This window comes from Lipophrys pholis (genome assembly GCF_963383615.2).
Source record: "Lipophrys pholis genome assembly, chromosome: 17".
NCBI classification, from domain to species: domain Eukaryota; kingdom Metazoa; phylum Chordata; class Actinopteri; order Blenniiformes; family Blenniidae; genus Lipophrys; species Lipophrys pholis.
Window position 1 is genome coordinate 18,139,505 of NC_137643.1, and position 23,135 is coordinate 18,162,639.

At 45.7% G+C, this 23,135-nt stretch overlaps 1 protein-coding gene across 5 annotated transcripts in view; it reads left to right on the plus strand.

Annotated features, from left to right (window-relative positions):
* LOC308122574 (triple functional domain protein-like) overlaps positions 1–23,135 on the plus strand; it is a 69,670-nt gene that overhangs the window by 19,076 nt on the left and 27,459 nt on the right. For all 5 annotated transcript variants that reach the window (XM_080484447.1, XM_080484448.1, XM_080484449.1 and 2 more), the window contains exons 2-10: positions 73–123; positions 13,057–13,131; positions 15,392–15,506; positions 17,036–17,228; positions 19,168–19,272; positions 19,428–19,624; positions 20,517–20,763; positions 21,616–21,738; positions 22,177–22,368. In XM_080484447.1, coding sequence (XP_080340573.1) covers positions 73–123; positions 13,057–13,131; positions 15,392–15,506; positions 17,036–17,228; positions 19,168–19,272; positions 19,428–19,624; positions 20,517–20,763; positions 21,616–21,738; positions 22,177–22,368 — 1,298 coding nt within the window. The remainder of the gene's footprint in view (positions 1–72; positions 124–13,056; positions 13,132–15,391; positions 15,507–17,035; positions 17,229–19,167; positions 19,273–19,427; positions 19,625–20,516; positions 20,764–21,615; positions 21,739–22,176; positions 22,369–23,135) is intronic.

Genomic DNA, 23,135 nt, shown 5'->3' on the forward strand with positions numbered 1-23,135 from the left:
AACATGTCCAAACTGTCGAGCAATTTTTGTTTCCCTTGTTGATCATGGTGTTTTGTATTTTTCTGTGTACAGATGGATCCCTCCCTAAAGAGCCAAAAGGAGATGTATCGAGCCAGATAGCAGGTAAAACAAGCATTTATTATGCAATAACTCAACCACAGATTGTCACCTATACACTGTATTGCTTTGATTATTTGACCCACTAAATGATAATGATGATGCTTATTCTGATTTCAAATGTCATATATATATATATATGTGTGTGTGTTTAAGATTTAACTCCTGCCTCGTACCTGTAAATTCACACCGTGTAGTTTCGTTTCGTCACATGTACTGATTTCAAACATCTGAGAAGCGGAGCAGTTGAAGACTTGTGTTTTTGGTCACTTCCTCCTTGATTTAAATGATTCTGGGTACGACAGTGTCATCTGCGTAACGCACAGAAAGGCCCTGCATTTGAACCCACGACCTTCTTGGTCTTGGTTTTGCACGGTGGCGCAGTGGTCACAGCAAGAAGGTCGCAGGTTGACCACTGTGTGGCCACAAGCTTGCCACTTTTTAAATGAGGCTGCACCCCATAGTTGTACTACACGCTCAAGTTGTGTACCCAGCAAAGTCAAAGTAAAAGAAGTACACACAGAAGGTCGTACAGCATTATATGTTGGTGCCAAGTCCTGACATACTTTATCCTCACTAGTTTTGTGACCCTAACACCCAAAAACACATATTAATAACATAAAATAACTGCTCTCCACTCGGTAGTTCAGACCTCCACAGTTTTTGTGAGATCTGTGAGGTTTTGGGACCCCACAAGGAGAGTAAAACTAGGAACTCTCACACACGTTTAATATTTCAGTGTGCCGATGTGACAGTGACAGGTCATTGACACACACCTCCCTTCTTCTTCTTCTTTTTTTTTTTTTTTTTGCCTCCAGCCCCCACGCCTTCTCTCCCACCATCGCATCCTATGTTCCCCAGAATGTGATTGGCTCCAGCCAGCCGTCTCCGTAGCGACAGCTGGCTCTTCATGATTAGTTGAGATGGACGCATATGCCGTCTCCTTTATCATGATTGATTTGCTCAATTTTCCATCCCATCATCCTTCAAACATTTTTTGCTTTCCCTTTCTATCAGTCATCCTTTTATGCTTCCTTTTTTCATTTTCTTAAAAAGTCTAAAAAGAAGATTAGAGTGGTTAGATCTTTCATGTCAGTGTCATCTGCCTCTGATTCTATGATTTCATTAGACATATAGCGAGTCAGATATTTAAGACACTCTACCATGCTTACGCGACCCATAGATAAGTGTGAACAAGATGGCTGCACACCAATGATGAACTTTAGCTGGAGATTATCAGCAGTAGCACCACCGAAAAGCCAAAAAAAGCTCAAACCCCACATTCAAAGGAGGACAGTGAGTTGGCAGGTTGCTCCTAGGCCCCAGGGCTTTGACAGAAGCAGCTTCAGTTGCCCGCAGGAAAGAAAAAAAGGGGGGGTACGAAAACAACACAAATGCAATTACATCTCCACAATACTCTGCATCACGCTTTCAGGGAAGTGCTTCTCTTCAACTTCCTCTGCTCACCAGTTATCACCTCCGGGTTCAGAAGCAAGTAGTGGTGGTGGAGGAGTGGGATTAGGTCCATCCATCTGCTGGCCTCCTCAGCCACTGGTCCGACTGGGTGACTGGAGAGTGGGTCGCGGCCAGAGGGCTTACATAATGTTAATGCTTTTGGCCCGACACAGATGTGCTTTGCGAGGAGGGAGTGTCACAAGCTGGTGCGGATCCATTACTGTCTCCCTTTCAATCCCCCCACCCCCCCACCAACCGGCCTCCCTGGGGCTCCATCCCCACACCCCAATCTGTGCCTGTCTGTCTGGAAATCCAAATAGTTTATCTACTAATGTATTGTTCAGATGATTTGGAGTAAATCTTCACTAAGCTGCTGCATTCTGCAGGGTGAGGTTCTCTCCTGTAGAGGGCGCGTGCGATTAGATTGGAATAGCTGGAGCAAGAGACGTGGTTGAGGCAGGCAGAGCTGCAAGTGGCTGACTATGAAATGTAGCTGAAATGATGACTGTGCTGTTTAACAAATCATACTGTCTGCTACACTCAAATGTAAAATTAGCATTCTTTTTCCCTCCTGCCTGTCACTTTAGCTCTATATGGATGAAACTCGGTGTTGCAGATAATGCTTCCTCTCACTTTCGTCACGCCTTGTCAGAATAGGATCAGGTGGCATTAAAAGACCCGGACGAATGAACTCTTGGCACCAACAACAGGCCGTCTTTTCTTTCTCCTCCCTCTGTTCCTCTTTCTCTCTTTCTTTTCTCCCTGCCTCCTCCTCCTCCCCTGCTGTGTTTGGGTCGCTGGGGTAACCCTGGCCTGTTTCTCGCTCGGTTGGTCTACCCTGCTATTAGAGGTCTGGACGGATGGAGAGAACAGGACGAGACGGAGGCAAAGGAAAGGAGGCTCTCTCTCCCTTTCCCTCTCTCTTTCTCCCACTCCGTCTCTTGAGCCAAAACTCTGATTTTAGGGACAAAAAGGGGGGGGGGGGGGGGGGGGGGGACTGGAGCAGGACTCCCAATCTGAGTGGACTGGAAACGAGCACACATACTGAGCTGCTCACGCTGTCTTCTCTGTGTTTCTGAATAATGACACCCTGTTTCCATCGACAGCTCCTCATTTTCAATGCAGCATGGGAGAAGAGCCACACAAATATCTCTTGTTGAAGAATCGTGTCTTGTGGACTATGTCCTCCCTCTCTTGGATTCAACTAAATGAGTTGCTTGAGAAATGATTTCAAGATTCTTGAGAAGGACAATACTGAAGAACCTCATGTGATGTGATAGTAAGTGGGCCATTCATAGTGGTTCAAATAGAGTTCAGGCATTTCTGTATATATATATATATATATATACAAGAATATGGTTAATTCAAGCTCAATCACAAGGCGAAACAATAATTTGTCATTACTTGGCCTTTGTCGTTAACTGGTCATTCACTTGCCTGTGTGTGTTACAGTGATACAGTCAGTGCCAGCTGTACAGACAGTGGGCTCATTGTTACAGGCGCACAGCTGTGTCGGGTCACCGCAGCCAATCGAATGAGCTCTTCTTGGTTCTTTGTCATTCGGCAAGGCATCGCGTGCAGCAGCCAATCAGAGCTTCTGGACCGCGACAAGAGAGACGGCGAACAAGCTGCATGAATAGAATGGTCATAGCAATAGTGGTTGGGGAGAATTTTGAAGGTGGCGTGGCGAAATGTGGTTTGGATTGTGGCAGGAAGATGGAGTGCCCAGAGGGAAAAACAACTTGCTTGCCCAGGGAGAACATGCAAATTCGTCAGTCAGAAATGGAACTGAGCTCTTGCTTCTGTTACACGAGAGTGCTAAACTCTACACCTCAAGACTGAAATGAACTATAGAAATAAAGAGAATGGTATGTTTTGAGGTTCGGGGTGTATAAGAACAGAAAAGCGTGTAAGTTCAGGGGCAAAGACAGTTATGGTTAGAATGGAACACTGAATCCGTATGGAGTATGATACAGCTGTGTGGAAGTAAGTGGCGGCGTTTTTCAGTGCGCTCAAACCTTCCCAAGGCCCGAGCCAGGTTCCCTCGTCTTCACACCAGCTGATCCCACCTGTTTGTTCTTTTTTTTTTTTTTTTTACCAAGCGGAGGTGTCCTTGATCTGACGCCATCAGTCTCTTTTCCAAATTGTGCTGGACAGGTGTGCTGGCTGTCTTGACAACTTATTGCATCAGCAACGATCTGAGGAAAAACAACCCATAGCCTCTGTTTTTGGCAGCTGTTCAGCACTTCAATTTCAGCTCAAGAACAACAGTACACACCTGTGCTGATATATATATATATTCGCAATTACTGGTTGTCAGGCTGATGAAAAATCTTAAAACTTTTGGTCTAGCAGTCATCGGGCTTGCCATTTTAGGATATATGTACGTCGTATCTGAAAGATCAGGTCAGCGAAAATGCAAATTTGATACCACACTGTTGAGCTGTCTTTGCATAAAGGAAGTCCCTTTGATAAAATCATGTCAATAAAGTGCATATTTGAGTGAAGTCACGAAGGTGTCAAAATTGACATTGAAACGGCATTCATTAATGGAAAGCGAGCATGCAGCCCAGCCCAATATCTGTTTTTCTAAGTGAATTTTACAGTGTGGTGGTCACCGGGAGTCGGTCAGGGGTCGGTGTCATGGGCACTCTATTCTGGTCCGCGCCCTCCGTCTGAAGGAATTCTGGCCATTCCCGCACATCCCTCAGCAAGGAATGTCCGGTACGCTGTGAATGTGGGAAGTCCGCAGCTATGCAGGGACGCACGCACACGGGCGCGCGGTTTTGGTTTCCTTTGACCCGAAGCAGCTGGTGGAGGAAAACCGACAGGTTCCAGTCAGCTGCTGGGGAGCCATTATGAGATTGAGGTTGCATGTAATGGCTTTTTTTTTTTTTTTTTTTTTTTTATGAAGAAGATGCTTGACTGTTGGCAACTTTTCCCTCTCTCTTCCTCAGCTGACTCTGCCACCCGTCCCATCTGTCTATGGCCAGACAGCTGTTGCATTCTCTCTCTCTATTTATTTATTTTTTTCTGTAACCAACATAGAAAAACACACCCGCTTCCAACCCTCCCCGAGGTATTTATCGCAATCGCTCTGGGGCAGCCTTGCAGCAGTGTTGTTGAGTAAACTACTTTGTTGTATCAGTGACTTTAATGCCCACTTGACCTCAAAGAGGCCCCCTGTGCTACTCTGAAGTCTCTGAGGTGTACACAGAGAGTCGACATATCCTGACATACATGCATACACTCGCATTAGCGACCCAGTAACCTCCACGACCCGGTATGATGTACCGCAGTGGCGTCATGTGGGAGCTTCAACAAAGGATGTTTGACATTTCTGGCGTCACGCTATCACCCCCTGCCCCATTTAACTTGTGGGTGCAGCCACATCAGTGATGACCGTGCTCCACCAGCTTCACACAATCAACTGAGGGATGTTGGGAGTCATCATATTGGTGGTTTCTGTTTGTCTTCAAGGTTGCACAGGAGTATCATCTATCCCAGCTTTTGGAGATAAGTGGATTTGAAGCTTAGCGATGGACAAGGATTTCTCCATATTCTTCAATTAGAGCATCATCACGGTAACAATAACTTTTTCAGTGACTGCTAAATCTGTTGATTTGAACCGCAGCAAAAGAAAGTCAGTGATTTATATTATAGTTATAAGAAGGTTTGATAGTTTTAAGATTAATTCGTTCAATTGTTATAACTGCCGCGCGAATTAGTCATCTTCTTTCTGTCATTTTATACTTGCTACCTTGTGTAGTATTATACCTGTCGTTGATGGACACTGAAGGGTTTGTTGAGAATAAACTATGTTCTATAAGGTCACGCTTCTCCAGACTTGGTACATGCTGACGACCATCTACTACTACATACAGATATGCTCTATTAGGAATAACGGTTAATATTGATCAAGTTCTCGGTAGAGACTCGTGTGTACATCCTAAATCTCCATTGCTTCTCCTGCACTCTAAGGGTTTTCCCCGTCTTTCTCAGGTCTTCCTTACTCACTAAGCAGCTTCTCCAGGTTCATAAATGCAGTGCAGGCATATTATAATTGGTGCCCCTCCTTCACATTGAGGATTACCTCCAGGAACCTGCCTTTCCAAAAGACAGGCAGATTACCAGCTCACCTAATGCCACATGAGGTGCACGCTGATACCATGAATGCACAGAGTTTGGCAGCTGCTAGTCAAACAGTCCACACTAACGGCTCAGTTTCTGCCTGGAAATGTGTGCTCCAGCTTTTCCATACGGAAGCGTAGACGACACCGAAACGGGCGGTTTTCGGTCGTCTGCAGGATTGGAATATCTCCCCTCAGGAATCTCGGGATTAGCCTCAGCTGCAGTGCTTGTGCCCACAGTGGACTGGGATCCCTTCAGCGCGTCGGCCGCATCAGTCTATCATTAGCTGACGGTAGCAGCCGTCTGCATTTCTCTGTCAGCAAACGGAGCCAAATCCACAGCAGTTCATGGATTCTCCTCACAATTTCCGGACGAGTTATTAAGCATGGCTTGCTGGGCAACCAGTCACAAGTGGCAGTACGCCCATACGGGCTCCGCCCTCATCCAGCTGACAGGTACAGTGGTGGGTGGGTGCGTGGGTGGTAATGATAGATACACTGTGAGGCCATCGCTCCCCTCCTTGTCTCCTACTGTTACTCTTTATCTCAAGAAACCCTGTTGGAAATAGATTCTTAACATTTCTCTTGATTATACTTGAAATACATCAAAAAAGAGCTGAGAAGGGAGAACAAGCAGAATGTGAAAAGTAAAGAAAATTAAAGCTGCAGGCAGCTTCGAACTTGGTGCATGTTGAGGTTTGGTGTACGCCAGACTGCGATGGGATAACGATAGTACACCAAAGTGTCAAAAATGTAAAATTCCTGCTACCACAAGGTGGCACTATGACTGTGACTATACATTAGCATGTGGATGAGATTAGGGCAGGACTGTGATGACGCATGTAGAGCAGAGTTACACATCACTTCCTGTTTCATGGCGAACCATCAGATATTTATTAGAGCGCCATGGCCACGCCCTTTGAGATTATAGTTACATTTTGATGCATTTTCATCTGGAAAGCCTGTTGTGTATATACTGGACAAATTTCAGGTCTCTGGGACTTAATGTCTTAGGAGGATTGGAGTTCAAACTTTTCACACATATCGCAAAATGGCGGACTTCCTGTTGGGTTTAGAGTATGGGTGTCAGGGACAGTTTTCTGCGACTCGACGCGGTGCATATGTCTATCACATGTCTTGGACATAGGTGAAACGTGTTAAACATGTTGCTTGCAGTAGATGTTGCACATGTGAGAACATTGTAGGGGGCGCTTTGCATCCATTTTGCCAGACGCGTGCGCAATGACCATAAAATATGAAACGGTTTGCCACTTCTGACGCGTGTGCAAATTTTCACGAAGGTTTGAACACGTTTAGGCCGTCAAGAATGCAGCCATTTGCGCCATAGATGAAAGTAAAATTAATTATTATAATATCACTTCCTTGCATTCTAATAGGGTCTCGCCTGAGCTCTGCTCGGGCTCAGACCCGAAAAAAAAAGGGATTATTCGGCATTGACTGATCTATCATTACTGTCTTTTCCTCGCTCTTGTGCCATGGTGTCCACCTCCGCCTCACCCTCTACCTTCCCTTCACTCACTTTCCGCGGTTTGCCTGATTCCCTCATCATTTTCTCACACTCTGTATTTGTTCTGGCTGGTCATGACATAATGATTAGCTGCTGGCTCCAAAATTTTCCGAGTTCTTTCTTCTTTTTTTCTCTCCCTCTTTTTTTAAACTCACGGTTTTTACCCAGAAAACCTGCTTTTTTAGCCCATGAGCTTCTCTGTGTGTGTGTGTGTGTGTGTGTGTGTGTGTGTGTGTGTGTGTGTGTGTGTGTGTGTGTGTGTGTGTGTGTGTGTGTGTGTGTGTGTGTGTGTGTGTGTGTGTGTGTGTGTGTGTGTGTGTGTGTGTGTGTGTGTGTGTGTGTGTGTGTGTGTGTGTGTGTGTGTGTGTGTGTGTGTGTGTGTGTGTGTGTGTGCGCGCGACCTGGCCACTCTATATTTAGCTGCCGTGCCACTTTCTCCAGTCCCAGAACACTGCGGAATACTGGAAAGTGATGGGTCTGTCTTTAAACTTACCTTTGGTGTTTGGAAGAGGAAGAAAATCTGCTCTCAAACACTTGCAGCGAAGGTCATTACTTTACATGCATTCATAAGCAGAACTATGCATCAACATTCAATCATACAGACTGAAATGATGAATATATGACCAGCCACTGAGCTCTAGTGGCACTATCAATCCAAAGCACACTTTACATGATCCTGTAACTTCTGTGCACCCTTCTTGAGCTTTTCAAGAGGTGCTTTAGATACATTGAAAGTCATTCATTGAAGTGGACCCAACAGAAACACTTAATCTTATGTTTGACACTGTTTTACAGGAACAAGATGACGGTTATTTGGCATTGAGCAAGAGATAAATTATCATTTAGCTTGTACAGTTGGGGAAAAAAAAAAAACATATACTAAATGTACTTTTCACTTCAAGGGGTTCTTCAGCGTTTACCGCTCAGACAGTAGCTTTTGTCCAGGGTCTGCATTATTGTCTCTTCCCACAGAAAATACTTGCAAGATGAAAAACCTCTAAAAATGTGATTTGATGAGTCATACCGGCATTGCAAAGAAAAAAAAAAAACCTGAATGACTGCAGATGTAACATGTTGTCCCATCCTGGACACATTCTGTTTTTAGAGGCCATTCAATTATCAATGATTTGGAGTTTTTCGGTTATAGAAGTAAACATACAGTAAGTCTGTCTCTGTCTGCGTAAACATGAATGCCTATGTTGAACTAAGGACGGTGTTGAGAAGTGGGTTATGTTAACAGCCGATCTTAATCCAGCGGCCGTTACTTTTCACTGTACAGTAGCGAATTCACTCAGCCACAAAGCTCCCACTGTGTGCTCCCGGTCCACGCGCCGCCGCCGCCGCCGCCGCCACCGCCGCCGCCGCCGCCGCCGCCGCCGCTGCCGCCCCCCACGCTCGCAAACAAGCAACAGTTTTCTGCTTGTCATCTTGTCAACATTAGCTTTTTCATTGACCTTTGATTATCCTCCTGCTCAGTGGCAGTCGGCCAATCAGGCAGCAAGTTAGCGGACAACATCAAAGATGTCTTCTCCTTTAGAAGATGAGTCACTCCACAGTGATCGCATGCAGACCGGTTTGTGCTCATATGCTGCACCTCACCTCGATGTACACACGCCATTAGCTTCACGTGGCAAAGATATCGCTGCTGTAAATAACTGCTGCTCATATGGCTCATACTGGAATGAATGTATAAGGTAGTGTTTCGATGGCAGCGTGCAAAAAAGGAGATTTTGCAGATTTTATGACGCAGGCGGTGTGTAACACTGAAGTCTGCGCTGATTCAATTCAGGTAGTCAAAGTTTGCTCAGTTCACAGATGCAAGTTGAATCCTCTTTACTTGATACATGAAAACAGAGCGGTGCTCCTAAAAAAAGACGTTGCACAAGTCATAAGAAAAATCCAGCTAATGTGTTCACATAAATCTAACTATTATTGTGACTTGGATCAATAAATGGATTAATTACAAACTTCTTTAAACACAAACACGTTTCTTAGCAGGCCTGCAAATTGTATTGTTACTCTGACGTCTAATTGCACAATGTACATTTCGCCAAAACACTGCGATAAATTATGTTTAATTCAGTCAGTTGACAATCATTATTATTTCATACCTCGTGGCCGTTGGGTCGATGTCAGAAGCACAACAATTAAGGACAAGAGAAAACACTGTTATTAGGAAGAACTCTCAAATCTGATAGACATGAACATGATCCACTAAATATGTTTATTAATTGCAGTATTCAACATTATTGCATTATTTAACTGGGCAGACACTGCAGAAACAGCCTCTCCATCCATATAATGTGGCTGGTGGTTACAAAACAAGCTCTTGTCTGATAGATTTTGAGATTTCTTTAAAACAGAAATCTCTTTTGGTTGCTTGCACAAAAGGAGTAAAAGCACAGCGTCGTCTCTCAACGCGGCCGCAGCTGCTCTCTCCTGATTGAAAGCAAAATGAAAAGGAAAGCTGGCGCGCGGAGAACCACACTCTGTAGACGTGGCTTTTAATTCATGCAACACTTCATGCAAACGGGAGCTGAGGAAACGTCCTAAAACTGAGCGTCGTCCCTCGCTCATTCTCGACGTTTCGATTGTAAATAAGAGAAGTGAATGCACTCGTCGCTGAGTTATTATGATACGAGGCCACTAAAGAATTCATAAACTTGGGCCGTATGAAAATATGATGCAAACTTGTGCAAACGTAAGATAGAGTTTCTACTTTCACATTTCATTGTCAAATAGTTTTATAAAAAAACAAAACAAACACTGGCTAACCTAAGGCAGAAGTCATTAGCTGCGTCACAGTTTGTGTGTCTCTCTCGCTCTCTGAAAAAGGTAAGATCTGTCCCAGAATGAGGCCAAGCAAGGGCTTCGCATCCACAACAGCCACCTTTAGTTTATCATGCACAGAACTACAAACTCACTCGCATCAGGAGCGCAGTGGGAAATGTAGTTGATCGTGCTAATTTGTGTGCGGCACCCTGAGGGAGGGCTGGAGACAAACGAGGGGCGGGAAGAGGAGTAAAAATAGAGACGAGTCCTGATTCCCATCCGTCTCCTCTGGTGGAGGGAAAAGAATTACCATCTCATTAGCATGCAGTCGTAACTACGGCGCCATGCTGAGAGCAGAGACTGGAATACAACTCGGTGCCCCAGAGCTGGATGTGTTTGTGCTTGTCGAATAACAATAGTAAAAGGACAACAGGGAGGTTTCTCCTTCCTCCTTCTTACAGTACGTGTTATGTAACACACGGAGACAAATTGTAAGGACTGTACAGTCAAAACACTCCCAAGGCTCTCGGAGTAGATCTCAACAGGTGAACGACAACTCGTCCACACGACTGCAAAACCCGGGCAACTCGTCCACGACAATTTTTTTTCGGCATTTTTGATTTGAAGGATTGGATTTCAAAGTATATTTGACACATTTGGAAGGATTATTAAGTGTATTTGACACAAAAACTTAAGATGTCAAGTATATTTGACACAAGCCGTAAAGTTAAAACGCCGCTTCGTTGCTGACCGCTTTGAGCGATGCGTTCAGGTGCGTCACGTAAGCGCGCCTTCCGACATGTTAACAAGCTGCGGGGCTCATACAGTAGCGGCGTTACATGATAAACGTGATTTAAAATATGGCTGATACAGTAATTAGCGAGGTGGAACGTGCACACGGCAGTGCCGAAGTTTCGGGTAGGGGGGGGGCGTCATGTGCGCAAAGGAAAGTATTCTTCGTGAGAATAAAAAGCCATATGATACCATACTAAATATATATGGACATATACTAGATATATGAAACATATAAAATATCAATTCGGAAATAACATTTAAATCTACATTGTACAGGATTTATTTTCTCCCAAAAATTCTGAAATCTCATCGGTGGACGAGTTGTCCGGGGTTGCAGTTTTGTGGACGAGTTGTCCCAGAATCATCTCAACACAGCGCCTGTGACGTGTTCATAATATTCACAAGCTCATATTGAAACTTGTGGCGCATACGCACCCCGTGCTGTTTGTCAGATATCTATGTGGGGCATGAAGAGACAGAGGAAGTTAGTGGGACGCAGGATGCCAGAGCGAGAGACAAAGAGGCACATGGGTAACATAACGTGTCTGGGTCATCAGTCACATATGCCAGACCTCTGCGGCTTCTGAAGGACAAAACCTGGACCCATTCTGTCCTCCTGCGTGTGTGTTTGAGGATGGATTCTTCCATCTCTTTGTGGGGGTTGAAGCCTGGGAGCACACAACACCGTGACGTCTGACCTGCAACGTGGAGACAAAAATGCAGTGTCCATGCACCACAGCCGTAGTAAATAGTTGTTCTGCACGTGCTCAAGTAGATGGACTGAGTGGCGTGGCTCCCAGTCCATATTCTCCTTTATAGTTGAGTCACCTGTAATCGTGATCCAACTTGTGCTCGCCATTGTTGCTGTTTAAATGCAAAGGCGATGCATTTTCATTGGGTATTTCTTCATAGGAAAAGTGTATTTAGGCATATAGTGGTGATAAAAATGAACATTAGTTTTCATTGGGCGACTGAAGGTTCGGCCACCGTTGCGTGATTCACCAGCAAATACGATCAAGTACCACTTATTTATCGGAAAATGTCACAGTTCAGTAGTTGAAGGGAAGGCAAACAGAGTGGAAGTGGGTAAAGTAACTATATTTATATTCACGTTAGGCGGCTGACAGATTGTTGGCCTTCACCAATAGTGCCGTTTAGAAAAATACTGTGAGTGCAGTTTTTCACTGAAAGTGGAAGGAAATTTATTTTGCTGGGACGTCAGCAGCATATTATGTCCAGGGTTTTTCAAAGGAAAGACTGTGAGAGATTAACTCTTACCTAGCGGCATGGGTTTATGAGTGTTTGTGTAGTCCTGTCGTTTGCTTCAGCAGCTCACTCCTGGTGTCCATGGTTCCCAGAAGATCAATCCGAATGATTGTGGCCATCCCCCGGCCTCCTCTCCAAACACCACATAGACAACATCTGATTGCTATGGATTTCGAGCGGGTTTATCAATACTTTTTCTTACGCCGTCAAGTTTCAACCATCCAGAGCGCTGACCACTGCATTAATGTTGATATGTCTTTCTTTTAAGATCTTCTCCGGTGAAATAGTTAGATATTTTTTTTAGAAGCATCAGATGTTTTCACTGAATTGGAGGTTACAACTTATAAATAAGAGAAAAATCAAGGAAGTACATTTTATACCTTTTTACCTTTTCATCTCCAAGCTCCAAGTATGATTGTGTTTAGTCACATTTTCTCCTCTGACTTGTGGAACATTTCCCACTTCCACTGATTTCCATTCATTCATTGATTTTAAGAATAATTTGTCAAATGTGATTGCAGCTTTTTCTCCTCCAGTCAGCTTTTACCTGTCAGATGTGAAAGTTCCCTCAATGGGAGTTCTTTTGTGTTCTCTGGTGCCTTGTTTCATTTTAAACCAATAAGAAGTGACGTGGCCTTTTGGATTTCAATGTTTCTTGAACCCGGTTTCCCCTTGTGAGCAGTTCTACATTCTCCTCCTTGAACTCCCCCCTGTACTCAGGTTCAGTTTGTCTTACCTTGACTGTTTATTCAGCCTCTCTCTCTTCAGTATCAATGTATCTGTGCAGTTTAAGTGTGAATCGCACTTGTGGAGCTCAAATTCTAGGAGTTTAAAAGCAGCTGGTCTCCACATTACATATGGACTAAATCTGCTGCTACCTTCAATATTCTGCTTTCAACGGGGGGGAAAAAACCCCATCAAACAATGACAAAAGGGTTAAACTTTTGAGAAAATCTTGGATTGAAATCTCATCGTCTCATTCTTTGTGTGCAGGTTTCAGGAGAAATGAGGAGATGAGGGCGATGGAGGTGCTTCCCATCCTCAAAGAGAAAGTTGCCTTTCTGTCAGGTAAGATTATGTTTGTACGAACCGTCTGACCACCACAGTCTGATCACCGCTGCGGAAACAGGAAGTGCAGAGTCCTCAGGTTGAAGCTTTTGCTGCCTCTGTGGAGGGCCTTCTCCCGTCTCCCGCTCTCACACACACACACACACACACACACACACACACACACACACACACACACACACACACACACACACACACACACACTGTGGACATAATAACAAGCTGCCAGGGTCAGACTGAGGCCCAGACACTTACCCCCTGACCCCTCTTCAAACACACACACACACACTCACACAAAGACCACTCACAATACACATCCTGTCACGACCGCGGAACAGAGCACTCCAGCTGCCCTGGCTTTTGCCTCCACCCCTCTGAGTAGAGCTCAGCCATGTCGGACACACGCACGCACGCACGCAAGTCCTGCCAGAGAAAACTCACAGGAGGCCGACATGGAGATACAGACTGCCAAGAACATCCAGCTGGATTATTTGTACAACACAGAAAAACGTTATTCATCCAGTGTATGAGGAGTGTGTACATTGTGTGTTTCTATATGTGCTTGAGAGATACTCACACAGTACCAGTAGATCAGAATAACAATATATGATGATTAGAGTGTGTGTGGAGTGTTCTGTGATCTCCCCGTGTCTGCGGCGAAGGTCACAGGTAGAATCACAACAACTTGGGCGGTGACTCAGACGAACGCACCGAAAATTCAAAGCGGGAGAGACGGGGCCAGCGTTACCATGGAGATGACTTACTGTCAGCTCACGCATCCCATGGCGGTCGCTGGCGGAGTAATTGGCTTTGAAATGATGGTGGGGCCGGGGGAAAGATGAGGCAGGGGAGGGGCCACTGGTGAAAAATAGGGTAAATGAGCTCAGCCTATTATCCCAAATCTTTCCCCCCTTTAAAAAAAAAAAAACAACAAAAAAACAAATCACCGTGCTCGTCTGGTGCCACGTGAGCATTTGATTTCTCTCCTCCGAGCAGCCGGGTCGAGCCTGGAGGCGCGCAACAACCCGGCTGAACTCACTAATTTGTGGGCTGAGCACAGTCGGTCTGTGTTTACGGGTTCCCATGTGAGTGAAGCAGCGGCGGTCATGGACGAGGAGCAAAATATTATTCTAGTACCTGATATTCAAGATTCAGCCTCATGACCGTGCTCTGTAAATGATACCCAACTACCAATTAAAAAGGGATAGTGAGCTGGATTGAGGCTGGAAGGCTCTGGAGGGCAGGAGCACTGTAAAAATAGTGTCGTATGGAAATTCTTGACGTGTGGTACAGTTTCTAGATGACATGAAAACGGCAGGCGTTTGGCTCGTTTTCTCTAATAAAAAGCAGCATTCAGCCCTTTGGAATATGCAAAGATGTCCTTCCAAGGTGGTATTGTTGGGTGCTTGAGACGATCCCAGCAGTTAATAGAAGGAGGTAGATTACACACTTAACAGGTCATGAGTTCATTAAAGGGCAAACACCAAGAGACACATTCACACTCACCGGCAATTTGAATTCACCAATTAGTCTTCGACACGTTTTTGGACTGTGAGATCTGTTGAGGCGAGAGTGTTAACCGCTCGGCTCACATCCTTCACTGACAGGAGTAGAAAGGCTGCGATAAACGCCGCATTTCGACTTTTCAACCTCTATGTTTCGACTCTGTGCCTCTCCCCGGCTTGTCCGGTGTCATTGATGTACGACGTTGGTCGTCTTCTTATCGCCTCCACTGGATCAGAGGTGTACTTTATTTAAATATGTTGCTTCTCCTCCTACGTCATCGATATGATGACCTCAGCGATAACTTCATTCTGAATTTGAGAAAAAACAGAAAGATCAAGATAAAACGGATAAACATGTCCAATCACTGATTTTAAGCTGAGTTCTTCCAGCATCTTTAAAAAAAACAAGTGCCACATAGTCAATAGACAAATAGTTTTCCCATGCTTATATTGTATAGTTAGCAAGAGTAAAGAGGTTTTAGGAGTAAATAGTAGTTATAGTATATTTAATTCGTAAATGCGTTACTAAGAAGAATTCGGTGGGTTCAGCATGGCATAGTTCTCCAGCTTATAACTTATTTATTAGATCATCTAACATGCACGGCTTGTTCAGCCAGAAAACGCACAACCCCCTGTTGATTTGCGATATAAAATTCATTGCAAGATAAAGAATGTTGTGAAGGGCATTGCATTGCACTTCAAAGTATATTTCGTCTGTATACGCAACCAAAGAAGTGTTTATTTTGTGCCCCCAGGTGGCAGAGACAGACGTGGAGGTCCAGTTTTAACGTTTCCCTCACGCAGCAACCACGACAGAATACGAACGGACGACCTGAGGAGACTGATCGCGTACCTCGCCGGCATCCCGAGGTACACACTTTGTGCCGCCTCGTGTCAAAGAGGGGAAGCCCTTCTAAACACACACACACACACACACACACATAGAGCAAGTGCACGGAGCTCCACGAGCGAGCACGTGAGGTGGCCGACACAAGCATGTGAGAGGAGAGATGGGAAACGCAGAGTGTAATAATTGAAAAACGAGCTGCAGGGAGCCGGCGGGAGACTGAGCTGAGGCTACAGAGAAGCGAGAGAGAGAGAGAGAGGGTGGAACGAGTAGAGGGGGGGGATTAAAACTGACAAGCAGCCGAGAGCGCATGTGCGAGGAGGTGTGTGTGTGTGCGCGAGTGAGAGAGCGAGCGAGCAAGTGTGTGTGAAAGCAAAACAAAGTGTCGCAGTAGCCGAAGCAGTGCAGCGGCGGTGGCAGCAGTTACTGCGAGCGAGCAGCTCCTCACCTCCCAGGTAAACCATCGCTCTGTGGGCTTCTCATTCCTCCGCATCCCGTCAACCCTCTCCATCTGCTCCGCACCGTCACATCGTGTGTGTGTGTGTGTTTGTGTGGGTGTGTGTGCGCACATTTGAAAATGCGACCCCGAATGTTCTCGTTCTGCTGTCATCTGGGTGATCGCCGCCACACTGCCACCATGTTAATGTGTTGCACATGTTGTGATCTTTCTTTTCTATTTTGGGAACATACAAAAAAAAAAAAAAAAAAAAGATGATGTGATGGAGATTTTACAAGATGTCCCAGTAGAAGGAGGGTCAGAAAATAACTGTGATGATCTGATCAAGTGTGATGAATGAGGTTTTGGAGAGTCGTGCAGGATTTGAAGTCCGAATGAAATAAGTTGATTGGTTAGAACAAAATGTATGTTGAGGAGTGAGAGATGCTTCCTGAAGCAGCCACAGTTTTCTCCCTGAATCCTGAGCACAGATTGTTTCTTTGATATCTGCAGCGGATTTTGCTCCCAGGACTGTACATGTAGTTCTTGTCGGATGATGATATTAATGTCAGCAGGAGCGCAGCGCCACAGGGGAAAACGGCTGCTCCAGCACAAATATGCTGATTTGGATTTTTTTATATTCATGCACACATTTGTGACTCATTCCCTCGCAGGTGTTTTTTAATGTGTGTTTGTGGGTGTGGGTGTGTGTGTGTGTGTGTGTAAGTGTGGGTGTGGATGTAAGTGTGTGTGTTGGAGTGCGTGGGTGGGTGTGTTGGATGAGTGGTTGCTGCGTAGGCTGCTCACAGTATAGAAAATGCGTCATCTCACTGTTTGTTTTGATTCTCCTTTTATTTTTTCTCTCTCTCTCTCTCTCTCTCTCTCTCTCTCTCTCTCTCTCTCTCTCTCTCTCTCTCTCCCCTTTTCCATCTTCTCTTCTGTCTGTCCTCTCCATCATCCCTCACTCATCCTTTCCCACGCCTGTCATCTGTCTCTCTCTGGATTATATTCTCTCCAATCGCTCTTGGATCCCCCCCCCCCCCCCCTCCCTCCAATCTTCTCTCTTTAATTCCTCCCACTCTCGCCGACCGCCACCATCATCCCGTCCGTACCCAGCGAGGAGGTGTGTAAACATGGCTTCACGGTCATTGTTGATATGCGCGGCTCCAAGTGGGACAGCATCAAGCCTCTGCTGAAGATCCTGCAGGAGTCCTTCCCTTCCTGCATCCACGTCGCCCTCATCATCAAACCAGACAATTTCTGGCAGAAGCAGAGGACCAACTTTGGCAGCTCCAAGTTTGAATTCGAGGTAGGATTGTGTTGTTGGGGTGGGTTGTGAACTTTTGGATTGTTCCTGCATTGGGTGTTGCACATATAGTTAAGGAAATATATCATTATTGCATGTAAAGGCTGCACACTTATATGTTTTTACATTGACTTCAGTCTCCACTTTTAAGCATCCGCATGTTGTAAAAGTGAAGACATAAAAAGTCCACCATTTTCTGTCAGCTGAGCTGTGATAACAGCCGCTGTACCCCCCCACCCCCCACCCCCCACCCCTCAGCTTCAGCTCTCCCTCCGCTTTCCCGAGCTGCTCATTGTCAGCACATTCCATCATTTCTCTCTCTCTCTCTCTCTCTCTCTCGCTCGCCCTCTCTCTCTCTCTCTCTCTCTCTCTCTCTCTCTCTCTCTCTCTCTCGCTCGCTCTCCCGGCTGCGTACATCACCAGCCAGCTGTCTCTATCGTTTCATCACATTGGAGCCCAAAACTGGCACATCGCGGATCACGAGCGTTGTGATGCTGTCAGTATTTCTTTATTTTATTTTCAAATCTCACAGTGAGTGTATTCAGAGCAGGTGTATTTCTTTCCTGCTTATGCTCAGAATGTGCACCGGTGTGCTCTTTCAGCTCCTGATTCATAGCCTGCTAACTAAATGCTCTCTAATGAAGACGAGACGAGCAGCCCCTCCACCCTCAGTCCTACTTACTGTGATAATGATCAACATTATCTCCATCCTGTGTAAACTCTGCAGCTCTAACATGTAACATGGGAGCAGCTCCACATAATCTAGCACATGCTCTGGCCCCCGGAAAGTAGCCTTGCTGTGTGAGTGAAGGCAGCCGTATGGAAATCGCTCCGGATCGTTCCCTCGTATGCACACGGGTCCGCTGTAGTCCAACGATAAGATATTGATCGCTTGATAGGAAGATTGGCTACAGGGCAGGCTTCAATTATTCCCAAGCTGCCCTGCCCTGCCACATGGGGCATTGATTGGCCACATTACATGTGCATTTGTATGTGCACATGTTGCCATGTGACCTGGCCTTTTTGTCTCACATTGGATTTGCATGTAGATCTGATGTCGCTAAAACGGCAGCAAATCTGTTGATTCTCTGACCAGGAAACTGAGCATTTCACCAGCAGCTGTGTGAGGATTTTCCTCTTCATGTGACTGCTACCACCATATTTGATTGTTGATGAATCGTGCGCTTCAGTGGGGGGAAACGTGCTCTCAGCGTAGCCATCCATACAAATCAATTAGGTAACAACAATGGCAAATACAGCTGTATCAGTATTTTCCCCTGGCAAGACCCACTCTCCTTTATCTTCTGCTTTTAAGCCAAGGACAACAGTGCGTCTCTGCTTTGTTAGGCCTACACAAAGCCGATCCAGCTTCGTTCTGTCTCAATCCGTCTTTGGCCATGTGTGTGGGGGTGTCGTGCGGAGGTGGGTTAGCAGAAACACGGAGGCACTGAAACCGAACGGGGAGATAGTTCCTTGGTGTTTCTCTGAAATTGATATTGTAATATGCAACTGTTGTTATGTGGAGAAGATCAGAGTGTTTTTTACCCGACTCTGCAGTGAAGCACGACAGCCGGTTGATCACGGAGGAACGGTGCCCGGTGGGAACGTGTTTAATTGTTAGAGTAGAAAGGGCAGAAACGTGTGTAGCTGCTATAAATCTTATGGCATAATGAAGCTGTAAAGGTTCGTATTCTAGAAGGAAGGGGATCAAATGTGCTTAAGTCATTAATTGCAAGGCTTCTGATGTAAATTAATAAAAGCATTGCAACAATTTAGAAGTGAGGGATTGCCTGCGTCTTTATCTAAGTATCATTTCCACAGCAGTTGGAGGCAGCAGAGGAGAGATTAGAAGCATTTACCACTCACTCAAGTGACTTGCATTAGTTTAAGTCCAGCGAAAGCTCCCGTCAAACTCCTGTCCTTACTTTCTTTCCTCCTCCAGACCACCATGGTGTCACTAGAAGGCCTGACAAAAGTGGTGGACCCCTCGCAGCTAACGGCAGACTTCGACGGCAGTCTGGATTATAACCACGAAGAATGGATAGAGGTGAGAGCGGCCCACCAGTCCCCTCAATCTGAGCCATCTGCTCAATCTCTAATCTGCCGCAGGAGATTTCCTCGGAAGACGAGCAGCAGGAGGGTTTTTGTTTTGTTCGCATGACACGGAATAGCTTTGCACTCACACGCCTTCTGATTGTTCAGGTGCGAGTAGCGTTCGAAGAGTTCTCCGGCCACGCCACCCAGATGTTGGCTCGACTGGAGGAGATGCAAGAAACCGTGTCAAGGAAGGATTTCCCACAGGACCTGGAAGGAGCCAGGCGGATGATAGAAGAACATGCCACTCTGAAGAAGAAAGTCATAAAAGCTCCTATTGAGGAGCTCGACACCGAAGGACAGAGGTACGGGGGGAAACAAATATACAGCTTTGCCATTAAACTGAAGCTTTGACAAGAATCGAACTGAAAGTGAAGGACTGTATTTGTCTCTTCCACTTTGCCTTTTTATGCTCGTGTTGCAGAAGCTGAATGTGGAAGATCAAATCTTTGCGAGGGAAGTGTGTGCGCGAGCGTAAAGACATGCACATGATGCGTTTATTTATATTTCGAAAATCCTCTGCATTTGTGACTATTGCAGTGCTGAGTGTCAATATTAGATTTACCATCGTTAAGTTAGTCTGTCTTCAACTGTGTGCGTCAACCAAAATCAGCTTGTTACAACTTTTGCTACGAGGTCATTCTCTCAGTAGTGTGCGGCTTGTCTCAAATCACGAGCACTTGATGCGGCAATAAAAGCTTAGAGACGTTCTCAAAGAGTCACAATTGGAAGAAAGATGGTTTTTTAAGAGGACAAGCAGATCTTGAGAAGATTATTTACGTTATAATTTCTTCTGTTTGTTCAGTTTGGCTGTGTGTTATTTATGTTACTCTGTGATTGGACGATAGTACTGCAGTAGTCTCTTTATGGTAGTTTAGGAAAATTATATTCATCTTGAATAGTCTGGGAGTTCTGATTATGAGAGGCATGCGCCAGATTCTGTCAAAGTTGACAAGACAGGATTTAAAGAGGTGGGATTGAACTTTTTAACTTATGAAAAGGCCATTATAAGATACCTGAGGATTTATTTTAACTGTTAATCATAGAAAAATGTAATTTAAAAAAAAAAAGAAAAACAAGCACAATAGGTGAACTGGAGTTTTTGTTTTGTTAATGCAATAGTGGTCTTACACTCGTGTTTGCGCTTCGCTTTGTGTTGTGTAACAGCCTTAACGTCGATGCACTGGTTGTTTCCAGGTTGCTCCAGCGCATTCAAAGCAGCGAGTCCTTCTCCAATCGTAACGGCGGTGGCAGCGGCAGTGGAGGTAGCGGCGGCAGCGGCGGGGTGTGCAACGCCGACACCCAGGGCCTGGTGCCCCGGATCACCCAGCTGCTGGACAAGCTGCACTCCACGCGGCAGCACCTCCACCAGGCCTGGCACGTCCGCAAGCTGCAGCTGGACCAGTGCTTCCAGCTCCGCCTCTTCGAACAGGACGCCGAGAAGGTCGGTGGGGCTGCCGGGAACAGAGAAGCCAAATAGCGGTTATCGATAATCCCAGTTGGGGAATCACTGGAGGGCAGACAAATGCCAATATAAACAAAAAAACTTAATTACGCCCACAGAGAGGAATTGATTGAAGTGGATTGTGGCGCCGTCATGAACTGATAATGCTTTTCTGCCTTCATCCTGAAATACTACCTCTAACTTTATGTCGCCTATAAAACCTGAGGCAGGAGTGAAAACTAAACGGCGTTACATTTGAGTACCATTCAAGCGTGAGAGACGGGGAAGATGGAGGGTGACTCCTGCAGGTACACAGCCACCGACTCTGGCTGCCGCGCAGGAAGCTCAGGTGTTGACAGCTGCAGCGCAAAATAGAACGAGGCAGGGGGAGAGATTGAGAAATCCATGTTTGAGTGAGTGGAATAAAGTAGCAGGTTTGCAGCAACAGAGCGCGAGCTGCAGTCTTGGATACACTGCAGTAGTAGGAGCTTGTTGCTAGGACACCATAGGCCATGAGTTGTTCTCTAGGAGAGCCTGAGAGGATACTCTTAATAGAGGCGGTCCATTTCTCTGTATTCTGGCCTGGAAAGATGACAACGGTGTGAACACTGCAGCAGCACACAAAAAGACCCGCACAGCTCAGTCCCAGCTGTTTGTGTTTGTACCTGCGCCTGCAGCAATCTCCAGAAGCTACAGATGATCCTAGTGTGCATGTTTTCATTTCGCCAGCTAACTTTTTTTTTCTCCCCCTTCCCTCTCTCTCTCTCTCTCGCTCTCGCTCTCTCTCTCTCTCTCGCTCTCTCACACTTTCTCTGTCTTTGTGTATTTGTGTGTCTGCTCTGGCATCGTCAGATGTTTGACTGGATCATGCACAACAAGGGCTTGTTCCTGGCAGGCTACACAGAGATCGGCAACAACCACCCCCACGCCGCCGAGCTGCAAACCCAGCACAACCACTTTGCAATGAACTGCATGGTAAGACGCGCACATGCACAGCGATCCGCAGCGGGAGGGAACGCTTTCCGCCCACTTGGACTCCAGTCCGTGCCCCGCACTGTATAATAACACAGTTATTGCACTTAGCTACAACCTCCAGTGTTTTGTTGTGCGCTCCCGCGCACTCGCACGTCTTCTGCGCGTTCGCAGCAGCAACACAACCAGGTATTAAGTAATCCTATTCTCTATCCACAGTTGGCCTTACATAACCATTATGAAACTGTTGAGACGAGGAACCGGTGTAGCCGCAAGAGTTGGATGAGAAAGAGTAGCAACGGCGCGATTATCCCTCGCCACACTCTCCACTCGTCCTCACTTTGTCCAAATTGTTCCCATTGAATGGGTCCTCGCACGACGTTGCTCGCGACTAACACTCCGACCGCCCCTCTCCCCCTCCCCCTCCGCCCTGCCGTCCAGAATGTGTACGTGAACATCAACCGGATCATGTCTGTGGGGAACCGGCTGCTGGAGTCCGGTCACTACGCCTCGCAGCAGATCAAGCAGATCTCAGGCCAGCTGGAGCAGGAGTGGAAGGCCTTCGCCGCCGCGCTGGATGAGCGGAGCACGCTGCTGGAGATGTCGGCCAGCTTCCACCAGAAATGTGACCAGGTACGGCATGGATTGAAGCATTGTTCTCTGTGAAACTTGCACATGATTTTCATTGCTGACATTTCTCCATGTCACTTAACATTTTAAAACTGCTTGAAACTGTTTAGTTTACTTTGATGGTAATGAAAAAAAACCAGAATGTGTGGCGAGCGGGGCATGTTGAAACAGGATTCATTCAGGTTTTTGTTTTTAGTGCAAGTATGACTCATCAAATCACATTTGAGAGGTTTGTTTTCTGTCTTTTACCAGTTTTCAGCTTATCATCCAATCATGACTTGATGTAGATCGTTTCCTAATTCCAGCAGAAATACATCTGCAGCTTTTTGGGGTTTATTCCTTTGCACCGAGTCAGAGGTTCGGCTACTGCAAATGTCAATCACACATTGATAACGCTACCTTTGCTTCAAACAGTTTAATCCTAAATAATATATATACAGAATCAGAAGACATTTTATGGGTTGTTTGTATAAACTTTTTAAGTGAAACAACATTCAGTTTGTCATCATATTATACCGAATCAATTATCATGCCAATTTTCTCAAGTAACTCTGGAAAATGTGAAAACTAGTCCCTTAAAATGCTCCACGAATCTCTGAATTCGGAATAGAGGAAAACTTCTCTTGATGTGTTTTTGGAGCCAGTTGACATGTTGACCTGTTCTTCACTCGTGTTTGAATCGGGAGCAGAGAAACACACTCCCCAGGTTGTAAAATACCCATTTGGCTTCATTAAATCTATAAAGCCTAACATATGCATTCCATTTCCAT